The sequence below is a fragment of the Mobula birostris genome, chromosome 1 (assembly GCF_030028105.1).
Source record: "Mobula birostris isolate sMobBir1 chromosome 1, sMobBir1.hap1, whole genome shotgun sequence".
NCBI classification, from domain to species: Eukaryota; Metazoa; Chordata; class Chondrichthyes; order Myliobatiformes; family Myliobatidae; genus Mobula; species Mobula birostris.
In genome coordinates this window covers 229,035,423-229,062,648 of record NC_092370.1, presented here as the reverse complement: position 1 = coordinate 229,062,648, position 27,226 = coordinate 229,035,423, and the positions used below count along the sequence as shown (strand labels likewise).

Here is a 27,226-nt window from a genome sequence, read left to right as displayed (position 1 = left end):
AAACTAGTTTGGCTGGGGAGTGGAAATCAGAGTGATAGGACTGAGGAAGGGGCAGCTGGTATACAAACAGATGCAGTATGTATTCAGAGTGTCAGAAAGGACAGGCAGATGACAGTCAGTGGTATGAGTTGCAGTGTAAACTGGGAACAAAATCAAAAAGGCTGACGAATATAGGACATAAGGTGTTATATTTTAATGCACACGGTATATGGAATAAGGTAGATGATCTTGTAGTTCAGTTGGAGATTGGCTGATATAATGTACAATTGCCCGATATGAGAACAAATTACAATGGGAGACAGAAAGGCATGTGAAAAAGGCAATGCAATAATAGTATGGGGGATTTAAATATACAGATAAATTGAGAAAATCAGATTGCTGCTGGATCCCAAGAGGGCGAAATTCTAGATTGCCTCGAGATTGTTTTTTAGAGCAGCTTGTTGTTGAGCCCACTAGGAGAAAGTCTTTTCTGGATTGGATGTTTTGTAATGATCTAGATCTGAATAGGGAGCTTAAGGTAATGGAACCCTTAGGAGCCAGTGATCATAATATGATAGAATTTATCCTGCAATTAGATAGGAAAATGCTAAAGTCAGAGGCATTAGTAATGACCTTTCAAGAATCACTAGATTCTGACAATGATTCCAGAGGACTGGAAAATTTTGAATTACAGAGGCAGGCAATAGCAAGGAAATTATAGGCCAGGTAGCCTTACCTTAGTAGTTCGGAAGATGTTGGAGTCGATTGTTAAGGATGAGGTTTCAGGGTACTTGAAGGTACGTGATAAAATAGGTCAAAGTCAGCATGGTTTCCTTAAGGGAAAATTTTGCCCGACAAATCTGTTGGAATTCTTTGAGGAAATAACAAGCTGGATGGACAAAGAAGAATGGGTGGATGTTGTGTACTTGGATTGTGTACAGATAGCGATGCGGAAGGAGGGAGGCTGCAGAAGGACTCAGACAGATAACCGGCAGATGGAAGGTAATGTTGGGAAGTGTATGATCATGCACATTGGTTAAAGGAATAAAAACGTAGACCATTTTCTAAATGGGGAGAACATTCAAAAATCCAAGGTACAAGCAGAGTTTGGAGTCCTCCTGCAGGATTCTCTAAAGGTTAACTTACAGATTGAGTCAGTGGTGAGGAAGACAAATACAACGGTAGCTTTCATTTCGAGATGACTAGAATATAAAAGCAAGGATGTAATGCTGAGGCTTTATAAGGCACTAGTGAGGCATCATTTGGAATATTGTGAACAGGCGTGGCCCCTTATCTAAGAAAGGATGTGCTGTCATTGAAGAGGGTTCAGAGGAGGTTCACAAGAATAACTCTGGGAATGAAACGTTTATCATATGAGGAGTGTTTGTTGCCTCTGGGCCTGTAGTTACTGGAATTTAGAAGAATGATTGGGGGAAGATCTCATTGAAACCTATTGAATGTTGATAGGCCCTGATAGAGTGGATATGGAGAGGGTGTTTCCTATAGTCAGGGCGTCTAGGACCAGGGGGCACAGCCTCAGAATAGAGGGACGACTAGTTAGAACAGAGATGAGGAGCGATTTCTTTGGCCATATAGTGGTAAATATGTGGAATTTGTTGCCACAGGTGGCTGTGGAGGCCAGGTCATTGAGTGTATTTACAGCAGGTATGATAGGTTCTTGATTAGTCAGGGCATGAAAGGTTACAGGGGAACATAGGAGAATGGAGTTGAGAAGGAAAATGGATCAACCATGAAGAAATGGTGGAGCCCACTCAAAGGACAAAATGACTTCGTTCTGCTCCTCTGCCTCATGGTCTCAAGACAAGTGGAACAAAAATGGGATGACTAGCAAAAATGGCCATGCCTGACACAGATGGAAAGGAAGAGTGAGCCCGAAGGCCGATCAGAAGTGCAGCAGATGAAACCTGTTAACTGAAGCCTGGAGACCGGAACTGGAGGCCCAGAGACCTGCCTGGCATTGGAGGACTGTCACCGTGTGTTCAGATGAGAGGGAAGAAAGGGACTTATTTTACCGTTGATGTTTGTTTTTGCTGATTTTGTTCTGCTGAGCATTGTGGGCATGCTATGTTGACACTATGAAGTGTGGAAACACTGGCGGGCTGCCCTCATCATATCCTTACGTTATGTTGGCCATTAATGCAAACGACACATTTCACGCTATGTTTCGACGTACATGTGGTAAGTAAATGCTACCTGGGTTTCATCACTTAAGTACAGAGAAAGGTTGAACAAGTTGGGTCTTTATTCTTTGGAACGTAGAAGGTTGAGGGGGGACGATAGAGGTATTTAAAATTATGACGGGGATAGGCTTTTTCCATTGAGAGTGGGGGAGATTCAAACAAGAGGACATGAGTTGAGAGTTAAAGGGCAAAAGTTTAGGGGTAACATGAGGGGGAACTTCTTTACTCAGAGAGTGGTAGCTGTGTGGAATGAGCTTCCAGCAGAAGTGGTTGAGGCAGGTTCGATGTTGTTGTTTAAAGTTAAATTGGACAGCTATATGGACAGGAAAGGAATGGAGGGTTATAGGCTGAGTCCAGGTCGGTGGGACTAGGTGAGAGTAAGAGTTCGGCACGGACTAGAAGGGCTGAGATGGCCTATTTCCGTGCTGTAATTGTTATATGGTTATAAATTTGAGTGACAGACAACCAGAAGCTCAGGGTCACTTCACCAGACTGAGACACAGTAACACATCGCAATTAGCCTTAATATCACTCTGCTTGATGACAGTTCATCAGGATTCCATCTGACATTCAAGATTATTTAATGACATTTCTGGTACACAAGTCTAAAGGAGAACAAAATAATTGTTATTCCAGATCCGATGCAGCACAAAAAAACAAAATAACAAAAACATAATAAATATGTTGTTGCCTCCTGAGTTCTAGGGGCTGGGACATTTCGGATCAAGTCCTCAGCATTCATAAGTGGGAGGGTGAGCAGCCAGATGCTCAGGTCTATACAGGTACCAATGACATAGGTTGGAAGAGGGACGAGATTCTGCGAAGTGAGTTCAGGGAGTTAAGTACGAAGTTAATGGACAGGACCTCCAGGGTTGTGATCTCAGGATTTCTACCTGTGCCACATGCTAGAAAGGCCAGAAATAGGAAGATTATACAATTTAACACGTGGTTAAAGAGATGGTGCAGGAGGGAGGGCTTCAGATTTTTTAATCATTGGGTTCTTTTCCAGGGAAGGTGGGACCTGTACAGAAGGGACAGTTTACACCTGAACTGGAAGGGGACTAATATTCTCACAGGAAGGCTTGCCAGTGCTGCATGGGGATGGGGTGTTTCAACTCGAGTTCCAAGGAGACAACAGGAAATATAGTAGAATGGTTGTAAGAAAGATGCTGTTAATCCTACATATAAAGTCAGGAATCAAAATGTTGAACATGATAGGATTAATGTTACTTATATTTTAATGCAAGGAATATTGTGGGAAAGGCAGATAAGCTTAGGGCATGGATCAGCATGTGAAATTATGACATTGTAGCCATTAGTGAGACCTGCCTGCAAGGAGGGCCAGGACTGTTAGCTCGATGTTCCAGGGTTCTGTGGTTTTAGACGTGATACAGCGGGAGGGATTAAAGGGGGAGGGGTACCATTACTAGTCAGGGAAAATGTCACAGCAGTGCTTAGTCAGGACAGACTAGAGAGCTCGCCCAGTGAGGCTATATAGATAGAACTGAGGAATAAGAATGGTATGACCACAATAATAGAGGGCTGGGTTACTGGGTGTAGGTGTTGATCAACCCTTACTGCTTAAGGACAGTAATTGTTTTTGAGTCTCTCAATAGTAAACCTGTGACTGACAGAATGAGGTGGGCAAAGACAGGATTCATAGAACTATGCACTTCAAAAGATTATCTGTAACACACACAAAATGCTGGAGGAACTCAGCAAGATAGGTAACATCTATGCAAGAGAGTAAACAATTGAGGTTTCGGTCCGAGACCCTTCATCAGACCTGTTGAAGGGTCTCAGCCCGAAATGTCGACTGTTTATCCATTTCTGTCATGCTGCCTGGCCTGCAGATTTCCTCCACCGTTTTGTGTGTGTTGCTTTTAATTTCCAGCATCTGCAGATTTTTTCATGTAAAAGATAATTTGGCCTGTTGATCCTCCTTGACAAAGGTCTTACCCCCTGTGCCTTTCTCAAATGGACTCTTTGCTTTTTCAAATATCTTTCTTGTTTGTAACAAGTACTACTGAAAGTAATACTGCTGCAATCTAGATCAAAACCAGTTAAAATCTCCTCAGGTTCCTTGGTTAATTGCACTAAATCTGTGTCATCTGATTATCCACATGGCCACCAATGGAGAATTTGCCTAGCTATATTCATGGAATTGTCTGAAAGCCAGGAAAGCAGTAGAAGCTACCTTATTAAAAATATTTCAGACCTTTGCATAGTCATGGAATTAAGGGTCATGGGGGAAGGCAGATAGGTGGAGCAGAGTCCACATCCGGATATGAGAGATTAGGGAATGGGGGACAGAAATCAACATTTTTTAATGTCAGGGATGCAGATAATGTGCAAACAGTGAATCTGGATGGTATGCTCTGATTTCTTGTATCCTTGAAAGCAAGCTAAATTCCTCCCTCCCAATATAACCCCTGTTAAGCAGAGTGAGACTGAGTGACAGAAACAATGCAACACTAGACACATTCAGCCTGAGTTAAATAACAAGGCTGATTTCTTGAACACAAGTGGTTCTGCAGATGCTAGAAATCCAGAGCAACACACACAAAATGCTGGAGGAACTCAGCAGGTCAGGCAGCATCTACAAGATGGAGGAGATTAAACCGTCAATGTTTTCTTGGCTGTTCAGCAGTGACGAAGGTGGAATTCTTTCTGAGGATAATCTAGTCTGAGAATGTTAAAATCCTTCAAGTTCCTCTATGGGGAAAAAAAACACCAACTGACACATACTTAGCTGTGTTGTAGAAAATATGCTGATTATGCTATGAGGGAGTCAGTTTCTTGGCACACTCAGTATTTCAGACCTTCGGTGTAATAGTTCACAGAAGGACAAAGAAGAAAGTAATTACCACCACTGGGACACAGAGTTAGTAGATTGAGCCAAATCATCAGGAAAAATATTACAAGTGTATTAAGGGCCATTTCCTGTCGTTTACTTGTAGCCTTGAGTCTATGATAGTACTCTTGTTTGAATCAGAGGTTGTGAGTTCAGATCCCACTCTGAGCACAATCAGTCTCTTGATCCAGTAAAACAGCAATTGTTCTTCCTTAAAGGAGACAATGAACTAATTTGGGCCTTTAAACTACTTATTAATTTAACTACTGATTGCATTTTTTTAAAATTCTAGATTTACTTCATTAACTGAATTTTAATTTCCCCAACTGCCATATGCAGTATGTAATGCTGAGGCTTTATAATGCATTGGTCAGCCCACATTTGGAAAATTGTGAGCAGTTTTGGGGCTCTGATCTTGGAGAAAGGATGTGTTGATATTGGAGAGGATCCAGAGGAGGTTCACGAGAATGATCCCAGGAATGACAGGGTTAACATATGATGGGCATTTGATGGCTCTAGACCTGTACTCGCTGAAGTTTAGAAGAATGAAGGGAGATCTCACTGAAATTACTTTAAGGCCTAGATATATTTAAAGGATGTTTCCAACAGTGGGGGAGTCTAGGACCAGAGGGCACAGCTTCGGAATAGAAGGAAATGCCTTTAGACAGAGGTGAGGAGCAATCTCTTCAGCTAGAGCATGGTGAATCTGTGGAATTCACTGCTGCACAGTCAAACCATTTGGGTATATTTAAAGTGGACGTGGATAGCTTCCTGATTAGTAAGTGGATCAATAGTTACAGGGAAAAGGCAAAGAATGAGATTGAGGAGGATAACAAATCAGCCACAATGGAATGGTGAAGCATACTCGAAGATCTGAATGGCCAATTTTACTCTCGTGTCTTAAGAGTCTTATGGGTTGTATTGGGATTTGAAGTTGTCTCTCAATTATTATTCCATGTGTGTAATGTACAGCTATGAAATCAATGTACTGCCAAATCATACACCACTTCAGATATTCCAGCCAACATACTTCTCACAATAACATAGACTGCTTCAGTCCATTATTCCAATGCCATTGTAAAACTGTGTGAAAATCGTTTGTACTTTTGTCAATTGCTGGTCAAAAATATCTTATTGACTGCAAAGTGCTTTCACACATATTGAGGATGTAAAATGTGTGATAAAAATTCATGCAACACACATCAAAGTTGCTGGTGAACGCAGCAGGCCAGGCAGCATCTGTAGGAAGAGGTGCACTCGACGTTTCAGGCCAAGACCCTTCGTCAGGACCTGACAAAGGGTCTCGGCCTGAAACGTCGACTGCACCTCTTCCTACAGATGCTGCCTGGCCTGCTGCGTTCACCAGCAACTTTGATGTGTGTTGCTTGAATTTCCAGCATCTGCAGAATTCCTGTTGTTTGCGATAAAAATTCATAACATTTTTATTACACAACATTTGTACCACACACCAGATTGATATGGGTCTAAAGGATTTCTCAACCATTTCCATTCCTTGAGACTAACGAGAAGGATTTCTTATTATGTGACCATATGTTGTATATTGACCATAACATGGCCCCAATTATATACTTTCGTACATTTATGCTATTAAATTATGATTTTTTTCAGAATATTATGTCTCTGATGCTTTGTCCCTGTGAGGTAAACTTTTTAATGCACCTGTTAATGCATGTACAGTACTGTGTAAAAGTCTTAGGGTCATATACATAGCTAAGGTGTACAGTACTGTATTTGTCAATGTGGAGTGGAGAACAAGTTTGTAAGTCTGGTAGGAGTAAAGGATGTTGGGAATGGCGAGGGTGATACTTGCTAGTCGCCCAGCACAATCCTCGTTGATTTGATTTCATGCAAAGTGACATATTTTCACTGTATAACAAACAAAAGAAAAACTACAAATGCTGGATCCAAGCAACACACACAAAATACTGGAGGAACTCAGCAGGTCAGGCAGCATCAATCAAAAAGAGTAAATAGTCAACGTTTTGGGCCAAGACCGTTCATCAGGTCCTGATGAAACATCTCAGCCTGAAACATTCACTGTTCACTCTTTTCCAAAGATGCTGCCTGACATGCTAAGTATTTCACTGTATGTTTTGATGTACATATGACAAATAAATCTAATCTTTAGAACAGGGACAAAGTGAAGACGGGGGAAACAGCAACAGGTAAAGATCTTTCAATCATTTCAAAGGAATAACAATCTTTTTTTCAATGAGTGAAAAGGAATTCATTCTTTTTTTCTACATGATTGATTTGGAATATGGGATACTGTGATCATATTACTGTGATTTAAATGTAATGTAATTCATATTATTTACTTGTATCCTTATGAATTTTGTATTTGTATTCATGCAATTTATATAATATCAATAAAAATATTGAAAAAAGGAAAAGGAATAACAAATAGGCTTTGCAGGCTGTGAGCAAATTTTGTTCTGTGCCTTGGAGTGCGAGCTGTAAGGACTGACTTAATCAATTCCTGGGGAAAGCTTTCTTCCAAGAGAGACTGAATATATATTTTTTTCTTTACTTATTGGAGCTCAGAAGACTGAGAGATCATCACAGTAAGACAGAGGTTCTGAGGAGGGTTGACCAGGTAGGAATTAAAAGGATGTTGTCGCAGGCTGAAGAATTCAGAGGTTTGGAGAATGGTGTCAAAATAATACAATTACAATGAGGAGAAATTTCTTTACAGTTGCAAAAATATCTGGAGATCTCTTCCAAAGAATCCAGTGTGAAGTGGCAGGTACAATTGGTAGATGGAGATCTCGCATAAAATTCTCTCCACTTAAGTTTCAGCTGCCCTCCTCTCCCTTTCCAGTTTGTTCAGATTATAAATGAACTCACTCATCTTAGTTTCCAGTTCAACCAACTGCATTTTCTTGATGCACGTCCTCACAGGCTTATTATCTCTACTCAACACATCCTTTTCTTTTTGTTTATTTAGGACTTTACCTTAGTTGGCAGAGAAACTTAACATTTCAGCAATACACACTCGGATTGGAGGAGTAACACCTCATATTCTGTCTGAGTAATCTCCAAGCTGATGGCATGAACACTGATTTCTCTAACTTCCAATGATTCCTCCCTTCTCTCCTTCTCTCTTTTACTAATTACCTAATCTGGTTTCCCTCTCATTCCTTTCCTTTCCACACCTGTCCATCGCCTCCCTCTGGTGCCTCTCCTCCACTTTCTTCCATTGTCTACTCTCCTCTCCTATCAGATTCCTTCTTCTTCAGTCCTTTTCCACCTATCACCTGCCAGCTCCTCACTCCACCCTCACATCCCCCAACCCAATAACCTTGCCCCTCACCTGATCTCACCTATCATCTGTCGGCTTCTACTTCTTCCTCTCCCTCCATCTTCTTATTTTGGTTTCTGCCCCCTTCCTTTCCAGTCCTGATGAAGGATCTCAAGCAAGAATGTCAACTGTTTATTTCCCTCCATAAACGTTGCCTGACTTGATGAATTTTCCAACACTTTGTGTCCATTGCTCAAAATTTCCAGTATTTGCAGAATCTCTTGTGTTTAACGTTTCAGCAAAGGCTTTGCCACGAACATCCTGAACCCATGGACAAAATGCTGCAAAAATTCACATCACTTTACCTGGTGTGCCTGGATTCTCCTTGTTGAGTCTTGCAACTGCTGTTGCAAGGAGGTGACTATCTCTTTGTACTTTGTGTACCGTTCTTCTATCATATCCCGGTGATGCTGGGAACTCTGCAAAAACAAAGCATCTTAGTACAAGATGTAGAACCAGCTTCAATGTACAAAAAACATCTCAAGCAAGTGCAAACAATGCTTTGAGGTAAATAGAGGTGATATAATTTTTAAAATCGATTGTTTACAATCTGGAAGCACTGATCTGAAAATACAATAGCTAGGTTTGTTCAGGTGACATTAGAACCAATGATAAAAATAGAAAAAGCTTGGAGCACTCAGCAGTTCTGTCAGAAAATGTGAAGGGAAAAGATGGCCAACTGTTTCAGCCACAGACTTCGGGATTGTAATTCCTCAGAGTCTTAATCCTGGATGGAATGTTCACTAAAATCCTGAAAACAGATACAAGCCTGAAAGCACGCACCACCAAACTCAAGGACAATTTCTAACACACTATGATGAAGCTATTGAATGATTCCCTACATTAAAAGTCTTGACCTCACAATTCATCTTCTTATGATCTTGCACTTTATTGTCTACCCGCACTGTACTTTCTCTGGAGCTGTTACACTTTATTCTGCATTTTGTTATTGTTTTGCCTTGTACTACCTCAATGCACTGTGTAATGCAAACACAAGGAAATCTGCAGATGCTGGAAATTCAAGCAACACACACAAAATGCACAAAACACACAAAACCAGCATTTTGTGTGTGTTGCACTGTATAATGATTTGATTTGTATGAGTATGCAAAACAAGTTTTTCACTCTGTCTCTGTAACCAATTCTAATTCCAACCTGTAGGTTTCTTCAAATTTAAAACACAAGAGGTTCTGCAGATGCTGGAAATCTTTCGTCGTCGCCGTTAGGTCGCATCTGGAATTTCCAGTTGGTGGATGATTTCCCTTGATGCCACTCTGTCCCAACACTTATCGACGACATCTCTAGTCTTGTCCAGCTTGGTCCAATCCTCAATGTTACCTAGCCACACACATAAAAATTGCTGGTGAACGCAGCAGGCCAGGCAGCATCTTTAGGAAGAGGTACAGTTGACATTTCGGGCCGAGACCCTTCATCAGGGCTAACTGAAAGAAGAGATAGTAAGAGATTTGAAAGTGGGAGGGGGAGGGGAGATCCGAAATGATAGGGGAAGACAGTCGACTGTACCTCTTCCTATAGATGCTGCCAGGCCTGCTGTAAACACGAGTTTACATTACACCAGCAATTTTTATGTGTGTTGCTTGAAATTCCAGCATCTGCAGATTTCCTCGTGTTTGTGTTTTCCAGCCACATTGTTCTTTGCCTTCCTCTTCCTTTCTTTCCCTCCACCTTCCCATATAGCAAGTCCGACAAGATGTTATCTCTCCGCGTAACGTGTCCACAATAAGCAACTTTTAACTTCATGATTTTCTCCAGCAGTATCCATGCTCTAGTAACTTCGGACAAAAACCCCTCATTTGAAACTTTCTCTACTCAGCTGATCTTCAACCTTCGTCGATAGCACCACATTTCAAAAGCATTCATTCGTTTCATGTCATCCTTCTTCAGGGTCCATGTTTCTGATCCATACCTCAGCACTGACCATACGTAACACTCGAGGAAATGGATCCTACTTTGGATGTCTACCTTCCAATTGCATAGTAGATCTTGTAGCTTCATGAACTGGGTCTTAGCTATACCTATTCTCCTTCTGATCTCAACTTCACATCTCCCGTCATCTGTCAGACAATTGCCAAGAAAATCAAACTTTCGCACCTGTTCAACGTCTTGTCCATTCACTTGTAATGATACCATCATGAATGAGTCTTTAGTGTTTGTTTTGCTTACCACCATTGACTTTGTTTTCTTAGGGTTGATTTTTAGTCTGTATTCAAGGCTTTTCCATTCACTTTATTCAGCATAATTTGCAGTTCACATTCGCTGTCAGCTAACAACACGGTGTCGTTCGCATACCTGTATTATCCACCTTCTGGCCTCCGATTGAAATACCTGTCTCCTGATGATCGCATTCCCGAAAAATCCATTCTCTGTAGAGGTTGAACAAATCCGGCCAGCCAACACAGCCTTGCCTTATGGCTCGTTTAATACATGCCCATGGTGACAGCTCATTTTCTACCCTGACCGCTGCTCTCTGTTTCCAATATAAGTTCCTTATTATTTGCACATTCTCCCATCCCAGATTGTACTTGTTCAGCACCTCTATTACTTTCTCGTGTCTTACTTTATCAAAAGCCTTTTCATAGTCAATAAAGCATAAGTAGATGGTCTTTTGTGCCTCAATGCATCTCTCCATGATGTTTCTCAACGCAAATATCCCTTCCCTCGTTCCTGAGCCCTTACGAAAACCAAACGGTGTTTCTTCAATTTCATCGCTGAAAATCTTTAGCAACACATATAAAGTGCTGGAGGAATCCAGCAAGTCATGCAGCATCTATGAGGAGGAATGAAGTCATCATTTTGGCCGAGACCCTTCATCAGGACTGGAAAAGAAAGAATTTTTCCAGAAATTTGTGTGTGTTCGTCAAATCCAAGTTTGCAGGGCTGATAGGCTGAGATTCTATTAGTATGTTGTGGTCAGTATGGGACTTAAAGTGTTAAAGACCATCGGCAGTTGTGCCTCTGCAGGCCATCCGTTTTGGAAATCCCTCTCACCACTTTCCTCAAAACCGCCTTTGACCAAGCATTTGGTCAGTCTCCTGTAATCTCTCCCTCTGCACCAATGTAATGACGCCACAACATACTGCCTTGGGACAATTAGAGGGTATTAAACACATGATAGCAAGGACTGTCAATACACAGACAGAGGTGTAATTACTGATTAGGTTCTCAAGTCACTGGAGCTGTCAGCCAAAGATCAATAGACAGGACTTCTACCAGGGATAGAACATCTCCCAGACCAGAGAAGGGAGTTCAAACATCTAGTCCGACTAGTTCAGTCACATCTTTTAGACAAATTGTTAAGTGCAGGCCATCTACTCCCATGAAGGTGACCCTGTGACAGGACATTAAGAAAGATAGAAAGACAGATACTTGATTGATCCCAAAGGAAATTAGTGTCTCAGCACAAGTACACAGATATACAAATATACAAGAAAGAATAAAAAACAAGTTACCTTAAACAGTCTATCAGGAGGGGGTCATCACTTCCCTGGCACCTAAATCATCCTTGGCGTTCCCTTATACTACCTATTCCTCAACCAACATTACAAAAGCAACATTAGTAACCCTAATGCATGTGTAGTACTGTTCTATGTTCCATGTTCTATGTTTCATCACAATTCCTGAACAGCCTGGATATTCAAGACCTACAAGACTTTGTAAAATCTAGGTAAGTTATAATGGTCATGAAAATGTCTAGAACCTTCTCAAGACAGAACTGGCCTCAAATGTCACCCATACTTTTCTCACATTTACATAAAATCAGTACAACCTATCAGTCGTGTGACCTTTTAGCAGCACGTACCACACAGAACTGATATAGTTTCTAACATTTAATTGTGGACTAAAACATATATATCTTATTACAAGTGGCATTGCAGTAGATTATAGATTTGCCTCAAGGCTCCATTTAATCTTCAATAAATCGCAATGCAATAAATGCAACCTATAGACTCACTTTCAAGGACTCTACATCTCATGTTCTCACTACTATTAATTTAGTTTTTATTGTATTTCACAGAAGTTTGGCATGAGTCCCCAAATCCTAAGGTCTTACTACAGGGGCACAATTGAGATCATCCTGACTAGCTGCCTGGTATGAGAACGGTACTTCACTCAATCGCAAGACTCTGCAGAGAGCGATGCGGACAGCCCAGCGCACCTGTAGATGTGATCTTCCCACTATTCAGGATTTACACAGACAGGCGAGTAAAAAGGGCCTTAAGGATCATTGGGGACCTGAGTCACCCCAATCACAAACTGTTCCAGCTGCTACCATCCGGGAAACGGTACCACAGCATTAAAGCCAGGACCAACTAGCTCCAGGACAGCTTCTTCCACCAAGCTCTCAGACTGATTAAGTCACGCTGATACAATTGCATTTCTATGCTATACTGACTGTCCTAATGCACATAATATTCATTACAAATTACTATAAATTGCACATTGCACATTTAGACGGAGATAGAATGTAAAGATTTTTACTCATGTTCGTGAAGGATGTAAGAAATAAAGTCAATTCAATTCAATTGTCTTCTCATGCACATTGGTTGTGAGTCTTTGTGTGTAGTTTTTCATTGATTCTTTTGCATTTCTTTGTTCTACTGTGAATCCTACTTAATCGGTATGATGGAAACGTGCTATTTGTGCTATTTGCTATGTACGGTGCACTGCGTGCAGTTGGTAATGTATGTTGCACCTTGGCCCTGAAGGAATGCGGTTTCATCTGGCTGTATTCATGTATGCCTCAATGATAATTCAACTTGAACTTGAATACCCACAAGAAAATGAATCTTAGAGTGGTATATGGTAACTGATACATACCATATGCACTTTGATAATAAATTTATGTTATACTTCCTACTCTCTTTGACCTATTTCAAAAAATTTCTTCTTGGCATTTTTTTCCACCCAACTCTTGCCTTGATCTTTATCTTATTTCATTACTTCTTCAATTTAATGAAAATGAAGATCTATGAGATTAGTATCAGCATAGACACTTCCATCCTCCTCACTATTACAGACCAGCAGTTATGGCAGTGTTTCTGACTGAGAATACCTTCTAAAAGTGTAACATGCAGTACATTGTTTTCAAGGAACTATATCACATATTGGATACACAAATCGGTTACCAAGTCCAAGTGTTTCCAAAGTTGCATTCACTGAGACCCAAGAGATTCTGCACATGCAAGAAATCTGGATCAACACACACACAAAATGCTGGAGGAACTCAGCAGGTCAGGCAGCATCTATGGAGGGAAAAGAGCAGTTGAAGTTTCCGGCCGAGGCCTGATGAATCTACGCATTCTTCTATAATATGGTAACCAGAGGTGCACACAGTACTCTGTGCATTCTGACTAAAGTTAGTTCACAGGACCATAAGACATAAGAGCAGACTTTGACCATTCAGTGCATTAAGTCTGCTCTGCCATTCAATTATTGCTGATTATCCTTCTCAACCCTACACTTCTGTCTTCTCCCTGTAATCTTCAACACCCTTACCAATCAAGACCCTATCAACCTCTGCTTTAAATATACCTTGGCCTCCACAGCCATCTGTGGCAATAAATTCCACAGATTTTCCACTCTCTGGCTAAAGAAATCCCTCCTCATCTCTGTCCAAAAGGAAAATCCTTATATTCTGAGACTGTGCTCTCTGGTCCTAGACCGTCCCACTATTGGAAACATCCTTTCTATGTCCACTCTATCTAGTCCTTTCGATGAGAGTTTTACACAATGAGAGGATAACTTCTTACTGTTAAACGTCAACACCCCTACCAATGAAGGCAAGCATAACATATCTCTTCTTTACCACACTTTCCACTTGTGTCGCCACTTTCAGTGAACTATGCAACTGGACCCCAAGGTCCCTTTATACCTCAATGCTATTAAGAAATCTACCATTAACTGTATACTTTCTCATTTCTCCGAAGATCGTCACCTGGTCACGTTGGAGAGGCTTGTGAGCTCCTGAGATCCCAAGAGCAATGTTGTCTGAAGCCTTGCACCTGCTAGGGTCATCCACAGTAGTAAGGTCAAAGACAAAGAGCGATCTAAACAAGATATCAATGGCGGAGCTTTTGCAAGATGATGACACATCACAGTGGCAGTGAAGGTGGAGGAAGGCTGCCAAGGTGAAGAGTCCCCAGTCATTTTGCACTTCATGCCTCTGGACTCTGATCCCAATCTGTCAAGGACCATGTGGTGGCTGTCTATGCATCACCCTCCCCATGTTGAACAAAGTCATACACAGGCGTTCTTCATTAAGGGAACAACCTCTCAGGAGAATACCAGACTCAACTTGAGTGATTGCTCTTGTACAAGTTTGTCCTTTCATTTAACCTCGCAAAGTGCCACACTTCACACTTAGCCAGATTAAACTCCCTCCCCCCTATAGATGCTGCCTGACTTGCTGAGTTCCTGCAGTATTTTGTGAGTATTACTTAAGATTTCCAGCTTCTGAAGAATCTCTTGCATTTATATATCCTGCTGTATCTTGTGATAGGCCTTTACACAGTCCATAACTCCACCAATCTTGGTGAAAAACACAAAGTTCCTAATATACTCATCTAGATTTTCATTATAAACAAAAGAGGTCCACTGCATTGCAAAAAATAAAACACTGGCACAGACCTCCAGCCGGAATAACAGCTTTCCAGTTCTACCCTCAGTCATTTATGAACAACCCATGAGAAATCTCAAACTTGCAATCAGTGCTTCTCTCATGACTTTGAGAGTCTTATGCACAGAAGGTCAGCATTCATTCTTACATACACAAGTCTGTGCTAGTACCACACATAGAAAAATCATTCTCCTTTGACTATATTATTATGCTTCATGGCAACCAAGAATCCCTAGGGATTTGTCTTTTAGATGGAACGCTATCCACGGAGCATACATAGGGCATAAAACAGGCCTAGTCCTATCAACGCACACTTGGACCATAGCCTCCATACCAATCTCATCCATGTGCATATCCAGTCCTCTCTTAAATGTTGCAATCAAACCCACATCCACCACCTCCACTGGCAGCTCATTCCACACTCTCATCATCTTCAGTGAAGAATATTTCATCTTTCATGCTTAACCCATGATGTCCAGTTCTAGCCTCACCCAATCTCAATGGGAAAATCCTGCTTGCAGTTACACTATCAATACCCACTCTTTAATTTGTTTTCCTCCATCAAACCTCAACTCACTCTCCTACATTGTAGGAATAATGTCCTAACCTGTTCAACCTTTCACTATAATTCAGGTCCTAAATTCTTGGCAATATCCTTGTAAATTTTCTCTGTACTGTTTCAATCTTATTGATATCTTTCTTATAGGAGGGTGAGCAGAACTGCACGCAGTACTGAGAATCAGATTCAGAATCAGGTTTAATATCACTAACATATGTCATGAAATGTATTGCTTTTTTGGCAGCAAGTACTCTAAAGTTACAATAAAAATATATAATTAAATTAAATAAGTAGTGCAATAAGAGATCAAAAATATTGAGATACTATCCATGGTTGGTTCATTGTCTGTCCAGAAATCTGATGGTGGAGAGGAAGAAGCTCTTCCTAAAATGTTGAGTGTGTGTATTCAGGGTCCTGTGGCTCCTCTCTGATGGTAGCGGTAAGAACAGATCATGCCTGGGTGATAGAGATCCTTAATGATGTATGCTATCTTTTTGAGGCATCACCTTTTGAGGATGCCTTCGATGGTGGGAAGGTGATGGAGTGGGCTGAGTCTGAAACACTCTACAGTCTTTTCCAATTCTATGTAGTGGCTCTTCCAAACATCTGAGATGCAAAGGGATTTGGGAGCCCTTGTGCAGAACAACCTAAAGGTGAACTTGCAGGTGGAGCCGGTGCTGTGGAAGGCAAATACAATGTTAGCATTCATTTCTAGAGGTCTAGAATACTAAAGCAGGTCTGTGATGTTAACCTTTATAAGGAACTGGTGAGGCCTCACCTTGAGTATTGTGAACAGTTTTGGGCTCTTCACTTAAGAAAAGGTGTGCTGGCATTGGAGAGGGTTCAGAGGAGATTCACAGGGATGTTTCTGGGAATGAAAGGATTATCATATGAGGAACATTTGATAATTCTGGGTCTATACTTGCTGGAACTTAGAAGGATGAGGGGGTATCTCACTGAAACCTTTTGAATGTTGGAAGGCCTAGACAGAATAAACGTGGAAAGGATGTTTCCCAAGGTGGGGGAGTCTAGGACTAAAGGACACAGCCTCTGGATAGAGGAGCATCTATTTAAAACAGAGATGTGGGGAAATTTCTTTAGCCAGAGGGTGGTGAATTTGTGGAATTTATTACCATAGACAGCTGTAGAGACCAGGTCGTTGGGTATATTTAAGGCAGAGCTTGATAGGTTCTTGATTGGACATGGCATCAAAGGTTACGGGGAGAAGGCCAGGAACTGGGGCTGAAGAAGGGAAAAAAGGATGAACCATGATTGAATGCTGGAGCAGATTTGACAGACCAAATGGCCTAAGTATGCTCCTATATCTTATGGTCTTATACAACTTCAAAATAACATTCAAACTCCTGTACTCAGAACATTGATTTATGAAGGCCAGTGTGCCAGATGCTCTCTTTGCAATTTGAGGGACATAGATAGAATGAATACACACAATTCTAGAGTTGGGAAATCATGAACTAGAAGGAATTGGTTTATGATGAGAGGAACTGGAAGGGTAGCCTTTTCATTCAAGATACCTTGGGGACTGCTAGTATAGACAACAAATAATGAAAAGAGTAGAATTCATTGTCACAGATGGCTGTGGAGGCCAAGTCATTGCAGATATTTAAAGCAGTTGAGAGGGCATTAAAGGTTATGTACAGAAGACAGGAGAATAGGGCTGAGAGGGATAATAAATCTGCCATGAATGAATAGTGGAAGAGACTCAATGGGCTGAATAGCCTTTGGCTCCTACATCTTATGGTCTTATAGTCTTATACCAAGAGTCCTCTGTTGTATAAATTGTTTTAGATTTAGCCCCTACCATTGCTCTGAGACTCTGGTTATTGAGATTGACTTTTGATTACCACATTTCGGAAGATAATTCATTACTTATATTCCCTTCCACCAGCTTTAACAACTCCCAGTGTTCATTCAGCTCTCAAACTAAAGCCAACACAATCTCATTATGACCTTGAACCATATCGTTCATCTGCACGGGACTTTAGTCTGCATTGTTATTTTTTACATGGTTCTACTTCAATACACTGTATATCTGATCTGTATAACAAGTATACAAGACAAAGTTTTCACTGTAACTTGGTACATCTGACAATAATAAACCAATTCCAGTTAGCAATGAGAAGATGGCCCAGCAGCCACAGCTTTCCCATAGGGTGTATTTTTACGAGATTAGAGATTAGCTTTATTTCTTGCATGTACATCAAAACATTGACGCATACAGTGAAATGTGTCATTTGCGTTAATGACCAACACTGTCTGGATATGTGCCGGGGCAGCCCGAAAGTGTCACTACGCTTCCAGCGCCAACGTAGCATGCCCACAGCTTATTAAAAGTAAGTGTTTGGAATGTGGAAGAAATCCGGAAAACCTGGGGGAAAACCTCGCGGTCATGGGGAGAAAGTACAAACTCCTTACAGAGACAGCAGTGGGAATGGAACCTCAATCTTACAGCTGGCGCTGTAAAGTGTAGGGATGCTGCACTACTGTACTGCTGTTCTATGCTACCCTGCTGTCCACGTTATACAGTTGGGAAGGATTTATTCTCTGTTAAGGTTGCCTTAACCATGGATATCCCAAATTTGTTGCAATATTAAATTTCAAATGTTTCTAAGTTCTATCAATGATATAGAATTTGTTTGAGAGATTGTGCAGGTCTGAGTTGACATCATCATCATCATCGACCTAGTGGTGTGGATCGTGAAGCTCCTGTATGACCTGTATGATGGCAGCAGTGAGAAGAGAGCGCGGCCTGGAAGGCGAGAATCCTTGATGATGTTACTTTCCTGCGACAGCACTCCATGCAACTATGCTCAATGGCGGGGAGAGATTTACTCATGATGGACTGGGGTTATATCCACTACATTTTGTAGGAACTTCCATTCAAAGGTACAGTGTTTCTATACCACGCTGTGACACAACCAGTCAATATACTCTCCAACACACATTTCTAAAAGTTTGCCAAGGTTTTAGATGTCATTGCAAATCTTCGCAAAGTTATACGGAAGTAGAGGTGCTGCTATGCTTTCTTTGTAATGGCACAGACGTGCTGGGCCCAGGACAGATCCTATGAAATGATAACATTGAGGAATTTAAAGTTGCTGACCCTCTCCACCTCTAATCTTCTGGTGAAGGCTGGCCAATGGACCTCCAGGTTACTCCTCCTGAAGTCAATAATCAGCTCTTTGAGCTTGCTGACATTAAGTGAAAGTTTGTTGTGGCACCACACAGCTAGATTTTCGATCTCTCTCCTAGATGCTGATTCATGACCACTTTTGTCTGGCCAAGACTTTAAGTTTGACATCAATGAAAAATGCAAAATATATATTATTTTGTCTATAAGGCCATAAGACGAGGAGCAGAATTTGGACACTCATCCCATCAAGTCTACTCTGTCATTCCCTCATAGCTGATTTATTATCTCTCTCAACCCCATTTCCCTGGCTTCTTTCTGTAACCTGACACCCTGACTAATCAAGAATCTACCAACCTTCATTTAAATAGTCTCAATTTCTTGGCCCCCACAGCCATTTGTGGCAATGAATTTCATAGATTCTTCACTTCTGGCTAAAGAAAATCCTGCTAATCTCTGTTCTAAATAGACATCACTCCATTCGAAGCCGTGCTCCCTGGTCCTGGACTCACCCAGTATAGAACACATCCTCTCCATATCCACTCAATCTTGACTTTTCAATATTTGATAGGGTTCAATGAGATCCCTTCCCACCCCCATTCGTCTAAACTCCAGTGAGTACAGGCCCAGAGCCATCAACCACTCTCATACATTAACACTTTAATTGCCAGAATCATTCTCATGAACCTCCTCTGGACCCTCTCCTAAGCCAGCAGATCGTTTTTTCGGATAAGGGGACCAAAACTACTCATGATACTCCAAGTCCAGACTGACCAATGCCTTATAAAGCCTCAGCATTACATCCTTGTTCTTATATTCTAGTCCTCTCAAAATGAATGAAAATATTGCATTTGCCTTCCTTACCACTGACTCAACCTGCAAGTTATCCTTTGGGGAATTCTGCACGAGGGGAAACATCCTTTCCACGTCTACTCCATCTAAGCCTTTCAACATTCAAAAGGTTTCAATGAGATCCCCCCTCATCCTTCTAACTTCCAGCAAGTACAGATCCAGGGCTATCAGATGTTTGTCGTATGATAAACCCTTAAGGAAACCATGCTGACTTTGCCGTATCTTGCCCTGTATCACCAAGTACTCCATAACCTCATCTTTAACAATTGACTCCAACATCTTCCAACCACTGAAGTCATGCTAACTGATCTATAATTTCCTTTCTGCTGTCTTCCTCTTTTCTTAAAAAGTGGTGTGACATTTACAATTTTCCAGTTCTCTGGCACCATGCCAGAGACCAATGATTTTTTTTTGAAAGATTATTATTATCTCTACCGCTACCTCCTTCAGAACCCTAGGGTGCAGTTGATCTGGTCCACGTGACTAATGTACCCTTAGGTCTTTCAGCTTTTTGAGCACCTTTTGTCTTGTAATAGTAACTGCACTGACTTCTCTTCCCTCGTATCTTTCAACATCTGGCACACTGCTAGAGTCTTCCACAGTGAAGACTGAAGCAAAATATTAATTCAGTTCATCTGCCATCTCCTTGTCCTCAGTTATTATTTCTCTGACCTCAATTTCTAGCGGTCCTATATCCACGCTCATTTTTCTTTTATTTTTTATAAACTTGAAAAAGCTTTTACTACCCGTTTTGATATTGTTTGCTAGCTTGCTTTCATATTTCATCTTTTCCTTTCTAATGATTTTTTTTAGTTGCTCCTTGTAGGTTTTTAAAAGCTTCTCAATCCTCATTTTTTCACTAATATTTGCTTTGTTGCATGCCCTCTCTTTTGTTTTTACATTGTCTTTGACTTCCCTTGTTAGCCACAGTTACACTATTTTGAATTTTGAGTACTTCTTCGGTTTTGGAATACATCTATCCTGCACCTTCCTCATTTTACCCAGAAACTCCTGTGATTGCTGCTCTGCTGTTATCCCTGCCAGCAGCTCCTTCCAATTTACTTTGGCTAACTCCTCTCCGATACCACTGTAATTTCCCTTACTCCATTGAAATACTGCTATGTCAGACTTTATGTTCTCCCTTTCAAATTTCAAGTTGAACTCAATCACATTGTGATCACTGCCTCCTAATTGTTCTTTTACCTTAAGTTCTCTAATCACCTCCAATTCATTACATAACACTCAATCCAGTATAGCTAATCCTTTATAGCCCTATAGGCTCAACGACAAACTGCTCTAAAAAGCCATCTCATAGGCATTCAACAAACTCACTCTCTTGTGATCCATTACCAACCTGATTTTCCCAATCAGCACGCATGTTGAAATCTCCCATGACTATCATAACATTGCCCTTTTGATACGCCTTTTCTACTTCCTGTTGTAAACAGTGGTCCACATCCCAGCTATTGATAACTGCCGTCAGGGTTCTTTAAATCTTGCAGTTTGTTAAATCAACCCACAAGGATGCAACGTCTTCCTATCCTATGTCACATCTTTCTACTAATTTAACACATTCTTTACCAGCAGAGCTATTCCATCCCCTCTACCTACCTTCCTATCCCTCCGATATAATGTTTAACCTTGGACATTCAGTTCCCAACTACATCTAACTTTATCTTCTCCCTTTTAAACTGCATGGTGAATTGTATCATATTATGATCACTGTCTCCTAAGGGTTCTTTTACCTCAGGCTCCCTAATCTAATCTGGTTCATTACACAACACCCAATCCAGAATTGCCTTTCCGGTAGTGGGCTCAACCACAAGCTGTTCTAAAAATCTATCTTGTAGGCATTCTACAAATTCCCTCCCTTGGGATCTAGTACCAACCCGACTTTCCCAATCTACTTGCATATTGAAATTCCCTGTGACTATCATTGTCACAAACATGGATTCGGCAGCGCTTGTGAATTTGCAAGTGTCAGCTAATTATTATTTAATCATGATAGTATTTAACTCCATACTTGTCGTCATAGTGCTTGTTGAGACTTGGACAGGGCGCAGCAACACCTCGCAGCCTGTTTGCTTTCGGCCTTCCCTGAGAAATTGGACTTCAGAGTTACTGACTCTGAAGACCAGCGGTATTCGTTTAATATTTAGATTTTCTTTGCAGCCGCAGTGTAGGCTTCATTTCCCATTCGAGAGATTTAGTTAACAGCCCTATTTGGCCTAGCGCATATTGTTTATTTTCCCTTTAACACTGTTCGCATTAAAGTTTGTGAACTATCAACCTGCTTCATTGTCTCTCACTCTGCACTTGGGCCATATCTGAACCTGGTTGTCAAGGAGGCCCTGGAGGAATGGCGACACTGGCTGGAGGAGGCAGAGCATCCATTCTTGGTCTGGACAGATCACAAGAAACTCTCCTATATTCAGGGTGCTAAGAGACTCAACTCTCGTCAAGCCAGGTAGGCTCTTTTCTTTACATGGTTCAATTTCGTCCTCACTTATCGTCCCAGCAGCAAGAATACAAAGGCCGACACTCTCTCCCAGCAGTTCGATAGATCTAAGGACAATGCCAATCCAGAGCCCATTCTTCCTCGCTCGTGTATCGCTGCTCCGGTGATCTGGGGAATAGAGGCGGAGGTGAGGGCTGCCCAAAAATCAGATCCAGGCCCAGATGGGTGACCTCCCAACTGGCTGTTCGTCCTTGCTGTGGTGTATTCCAAAGTGTTGGAATGGGGCCACTCCTCCTGTCTGGTTGGACATCCGGGAATTCAACAGACTCAGGAGTTTATAAAGAGACAATTTTGGGGGCCATCTATGTCCCAGGATGTCCACAACTTTGTATCTGCCTGTCCCACCCACGCTCGGAACAAGCTATCACGCCGGCGTCCTGCGGGTCTGTTATGTCCACTGCCTGTGCCCCACCAGCCCTGGTCCCACCTCTCAGTAGATTTCATCACTGGTCTGTTCCCATCTAATGGAAACACCACTATTTTGGTCATTGTGGATCGATTTTCCAAGGCTTCCCACTTCATTGCTCTCCCCAAGCTCCCATCAGCTCGTGAGACTGCCACACTCATGGTTCAACATGTGTTCAGGTTCCATGGCTTTCCTCAAGACACAGTGTCTGATCGTAGACAACAGTTCACTTCCCGCTTTTGGAAGGCTTTCTGCTCTCTTGTAGGAGCCACGACCAGCCTCTCATCTGGCTTCCATCCCTAATCTAATATCCAGACTGAGAGAGTGAACCAGGAGTTGGAGACAACCCTGCGCTATCTTGCCTCTTCCACCCCCACGTCCTGGAGTTCCCATATGGTTTGGGCAGAGATCATCCACAATAATCTCCAGTCGTCCTCCACTGTTGCCGGCAGCCCATTCCATGCACTCACCACTCTGCGTAAAAAACCTACCCCTGACATCTTCTCTGTACCTTCTCCCAAGCACCTTAAACCTGTGCCCTCTTGTGGCAGCCATTTCAGCCCTGGGAAAAAGCCTCTGACTATCCACACGATCAATGCCTCTCATCATCTTATACAACTCTATCAGGTCACCTCTCATCCTCCATCACTCCAAGGAGAAAAGGCTAAGTTCACTCAACCTATCTTCATAAGGCATGCTCCTCAATCCAGGCAATGTCCTTGTAAATCTCCTCTGCACCCTTTCTATGGTTTCCACGTCCTTCCTGTAGTGAGGCAACCAGAACTGAGCACAGTACTCCAAGTGGGGTCTGACCAGGTATCCATCAACCTTTTTGATTTTCCCCCATGTTACACTTCAACTCATCCCAATGAGTGCAGTTTTGCCCTACTATCTGTATGTCCTCCCTCACAGTCTCACTAGACAATGCATCGACTTCTATACCAACTACCCCATTCTCAGCCTATCCCTCTGTCAAGTTAGCTTAACTCCCCTACCAAGAGTTCTGGTAAACCTGTCCATCAGGAAAACACAAACGATTAACAGAATTAAATTAGCTATTTAAACTGTTGTTTATTAATTTGAAGAATATGTTTGGTGAATATTCTGATAAAGGTTTGGGAGAGCTGTGCCATGCTGACCTTGCTCTGTGCATTGTCAAGACCGTGACAATTTGCTTAGTATTACTATATGTGACCTGTATGCTATGAATTGTTATATATACAGAAATTGCTGGGTCAGACCGGGAAAAGAATTGCAACTGTTTGGGCTCCTATTGATCTTGGTTAGATCAGATTTTAACTTTACGCTTCAGTAGATCCCCCTGCTTCCAACTACCATCATCGTGTCACTTCAGTTAACCTCTCCATGCATCATTTTGCAGACTCTCTGTGCCCTCCTTGCAGCTCACATTCTCTGATTATGTCTTGGTGCTTTTTAAACGTTTTCTTTAGAGATGTTGGTATCTGTCCTTGAGAAGATGGTGCAACACAAAAACAAAAATCTGGAAGAATGCAGTGGGTCAGGCAGCATCTGTGGAGGGAAATGGACTGTCGATATTTCCGATCGACCCTTCATTTGAACTCAAGAAAGCGACGTCCGCTGCACAACCTCAATGGCTTCTTGAGTTCCAGAATTGAGACCAGGGGAGGCTGAAGGCGCAGCGAAATTTTCTGATCCTTAAAACTATACTCACCAAATAACATCACACTGGGTATCTGTAACTTTATATAACTGTCTGTTTGTGGAGCAGCACGGTAGCATAGTGGTTAGTGTAATAGTGCCAGAGATCACTGACTGGGGTTCGATTCCTGCTGCTAAATATAAGAAGTTCGTACATTCTCCCTGTGACTGCGTGGGTTTTCCACATTCTAAAGATGTATAATTAGGGTTACTGAACTTTGGGCATGGCATGTTGGCACCGGAGGCTAACCGCAGCGCAAACCTTGGACTATGTTCGTTGTTGACACATTTCACTACATGTTTGATGGTTCGATGTACATTTGACGAATAAAGCTAATGTCCTTATATAAGGTAAATGAAACAGTTGTGAATTCAGTAATGGGAAGCTCCTTTATATTCGTCCCATCTGTTGGAGTGTGGGGTTTCTGGACCTTCCAATGTTATCGTGTCCTTGTGTATGCCACAGGATCAGAAAGATAGCTACGTGCTGTGAGCCAGTGAAATCTGCTGGATCCCAGATACTGGGAAGCATAGTGGTACTGCTAATGGAACTACGAGCTCATAGCTCCAGTGACCCAGTGTGTTTTTTTATTATTACCTATCTACTCATTTATCTATCCATTTATTTATTTATTTAGAGATACATCACAGTTATAGGCCCTTCTGACCCAAAAAGTCTGCACTGCCCAATTACACCTACAGTATGTGATCAACTAACCTACTAACTGGTACATCTTTAAGTGTGGGAGGAGAGTGGAGAACCTGGAGGAAACCCATGTTGTCATGGGGAGAACACACAAACTCCTTACAGACAGTGGTGGGAATTGAACCCTGGGTTGCAAGCACTGCAATAGCATTACGCTAGCTACTGCGCCACTGTGCATGTTCTCCCTGTGATCACACATACTTTCTCCATGTGCGCTAGTTTCTTCCCACGTCCCAAAGGCGTGTGGGTTGGTAGGTTCATAGGCTTCAGTAAATATCCCCTAGTGTGTGTGGGTAAGGGGTAGAATCTAGAGGAGGGGGGAAGGGGTTGATGGGATTGTCAGGAGAATAAAATGGGTTTAGTGTAGGATTAGTGCAAGCTGGGTGCGTGATGGTCAGCATGGACCTGACAGAATGAAGGGCCTGTTTCTGTGCTATATGACTGTGACTGAGATTGTCCTTTGTGTCAAGGTACACTATGTGTAATGTGCAAGTTCTGTTGGTAGCATATCAATAATACCAGAATACCTCATAATACTAGACTACATTTTCCATATTCACACAACCAGTACAGAAACAACACGTAACATCAAACAGTCTACATCAAAAGATGACAGAAATGACAAAATGCCTCAAGTCGATTATCACTGTTTAAAGGAAATTACTGAAATTCAATGCAACAGAAATCTAAGGATTAAGAAAAATGTGTTCGCTCTGCAGACACTATGGAACAAATTTTTTGTTCTGATTGTATTCTTTCTTGTCAAAATTGTGCATATTTTTTGTTTAATTTACATTTTTCTTATGAATGCTACTTATCTGATGCTATGTGCCTATGTTGCTGCTGCAAGAATGTTCTTCATTGGACCTGTACTCACGCATAGGACGATAAACTCAACTCAATCAACTCTGAAATAAAGATATATACTGCTGAAAATTCTCAAAGATCAGCATTATTTAAAGACAGTTCAAGCTTCTTCTTCTTCTTATGTACGGTGCTGTGCCTAAGACATATATATAGCCAGGGTGCCTAAGACTTTTCCACAGGATTGTATTCATCAATGTGGAGTGGAGAGCAAGTTTGTAAATCTGGCAGCACCAAAGGATGCTGGGAATGGTGAGGGTGGAGTGCCGTGAAAAGGATGTGAGACAGCTGGCAGAGAAGGAGTGCCATGGGCAGGAGGAGGCACGGCTGCAGACACACCCAGCCCTGAGATACCAGGCAAGGTCATTTGATTCCAAACAATCGGTTTATTAATCATTTCAGAATGTCTTTCTGGTGCTTCCTGCTCTCTCCCTCTCCCTTCCCCCTTTCCCAACCATGATTTCCCTCTTCCTGCCCCCTTCCCACTCTCAGTCTGCAATAGAGCCCCAGATCAGGATCAGGTTTATCATCACCCACATAAGACAAAAATCTGTTTTTTTTTGCAGCAGCAGCAGCAGTACAGTGGAATACATAAAATTACTACAGTACTGTGCAAGAGTCTTAGGCACCCCAGCTATATATGCGTGTCTAAGACCTTTGCATAGTACTATACATTGAAACACAGTGAAATGCATAATTTGCATCAATGGCCAACACAATCCAAGGATGTATGGGGGCAGTCTGCAAATGTTGCTATGCTTCTGATGCCATCTTGGTAGGCCTACAACTTTCAAACCCGTACATCTTTAGAAACTGGATCACCCTAAGAAAACCCACAAAGTTAGGGGAAGAACGTGCAAACTCCTTACTCAGAGCAATGGAACTGAACTCAGGCCACTGGCATTGGAACAATATTATGCTAACTAGCCACTACTCTGTGGTGCCACCTCAAATCTACAGCAACTGCAGTTTCTTTAAAATTTTTGGCACAATTTCCTCACCCAACTGCCTCACTACAGCATCTGTAATTTCTTTGAAAGTTTTGGTTCAATTGCCTCCCCCACTTAGCTGGAGGCAGTACACATGAGATACTGCTTATAATTAACAATTACATTTTTCACTCAACAAAAGGATAAGAGAAATAAAGAGTAATACACACAAAATTCTGGAGGAACTCAGCAGGCCAGGCAGCATAAAAGGGAAAAAAGTAAACAGTGGATGTTTCAAGCCGAGACCCTTCATTAGGATAGAGATAAACAGTTGGCCTGTGAGTTATGTCTCTGTGTTTACAGTATGTGCTAATTATAAATAGAGGTTCTCCAGAGTATCGTCTTGAAGATACTTGAATTGCAAATAGATCTTCCTAAAAATCCACTCAGCAAGCATCCTGCAATAAGAGAAGGCTCGAAAGAAATCTGAAGACTTAGGGCCATACTAACAAGCTTTAGAATCAGCAGCACAGGGAGGGAGATCAAGCACTCATGATCACTAAAAGGA

The 27,226-nt window shown here is 41.8% G+C and overlaps 1 protein-coding gene across 6 annotated transcripts in view; it reads right to left on the bottom strand.

The window, feature by feature from the left end:
• The window catches only part of LOC140205546 (centrosomal protein of 128 kDa), a 642,143-nt gene that overhangs the window by 33,696 nt on the left and 581,221 nt on the right, over nucleotides 1–27,226 (bottom strand). For all 6 annotated transcript variants that reach the window (XM_072273171.1, XM_072273204.1, XM_072273166.1 and 3 more), the window contains one exon: nucleotides 8,662–8,775. In XM_072273171.1, the coding sequence (XP_072129272.1) occupies nucleotides 8,662–8,775 (114 nt within the window). The remainder of the gene's footprint in view (nucleotides 1–8,661; nucleotides 8,776–27,226) is intronic.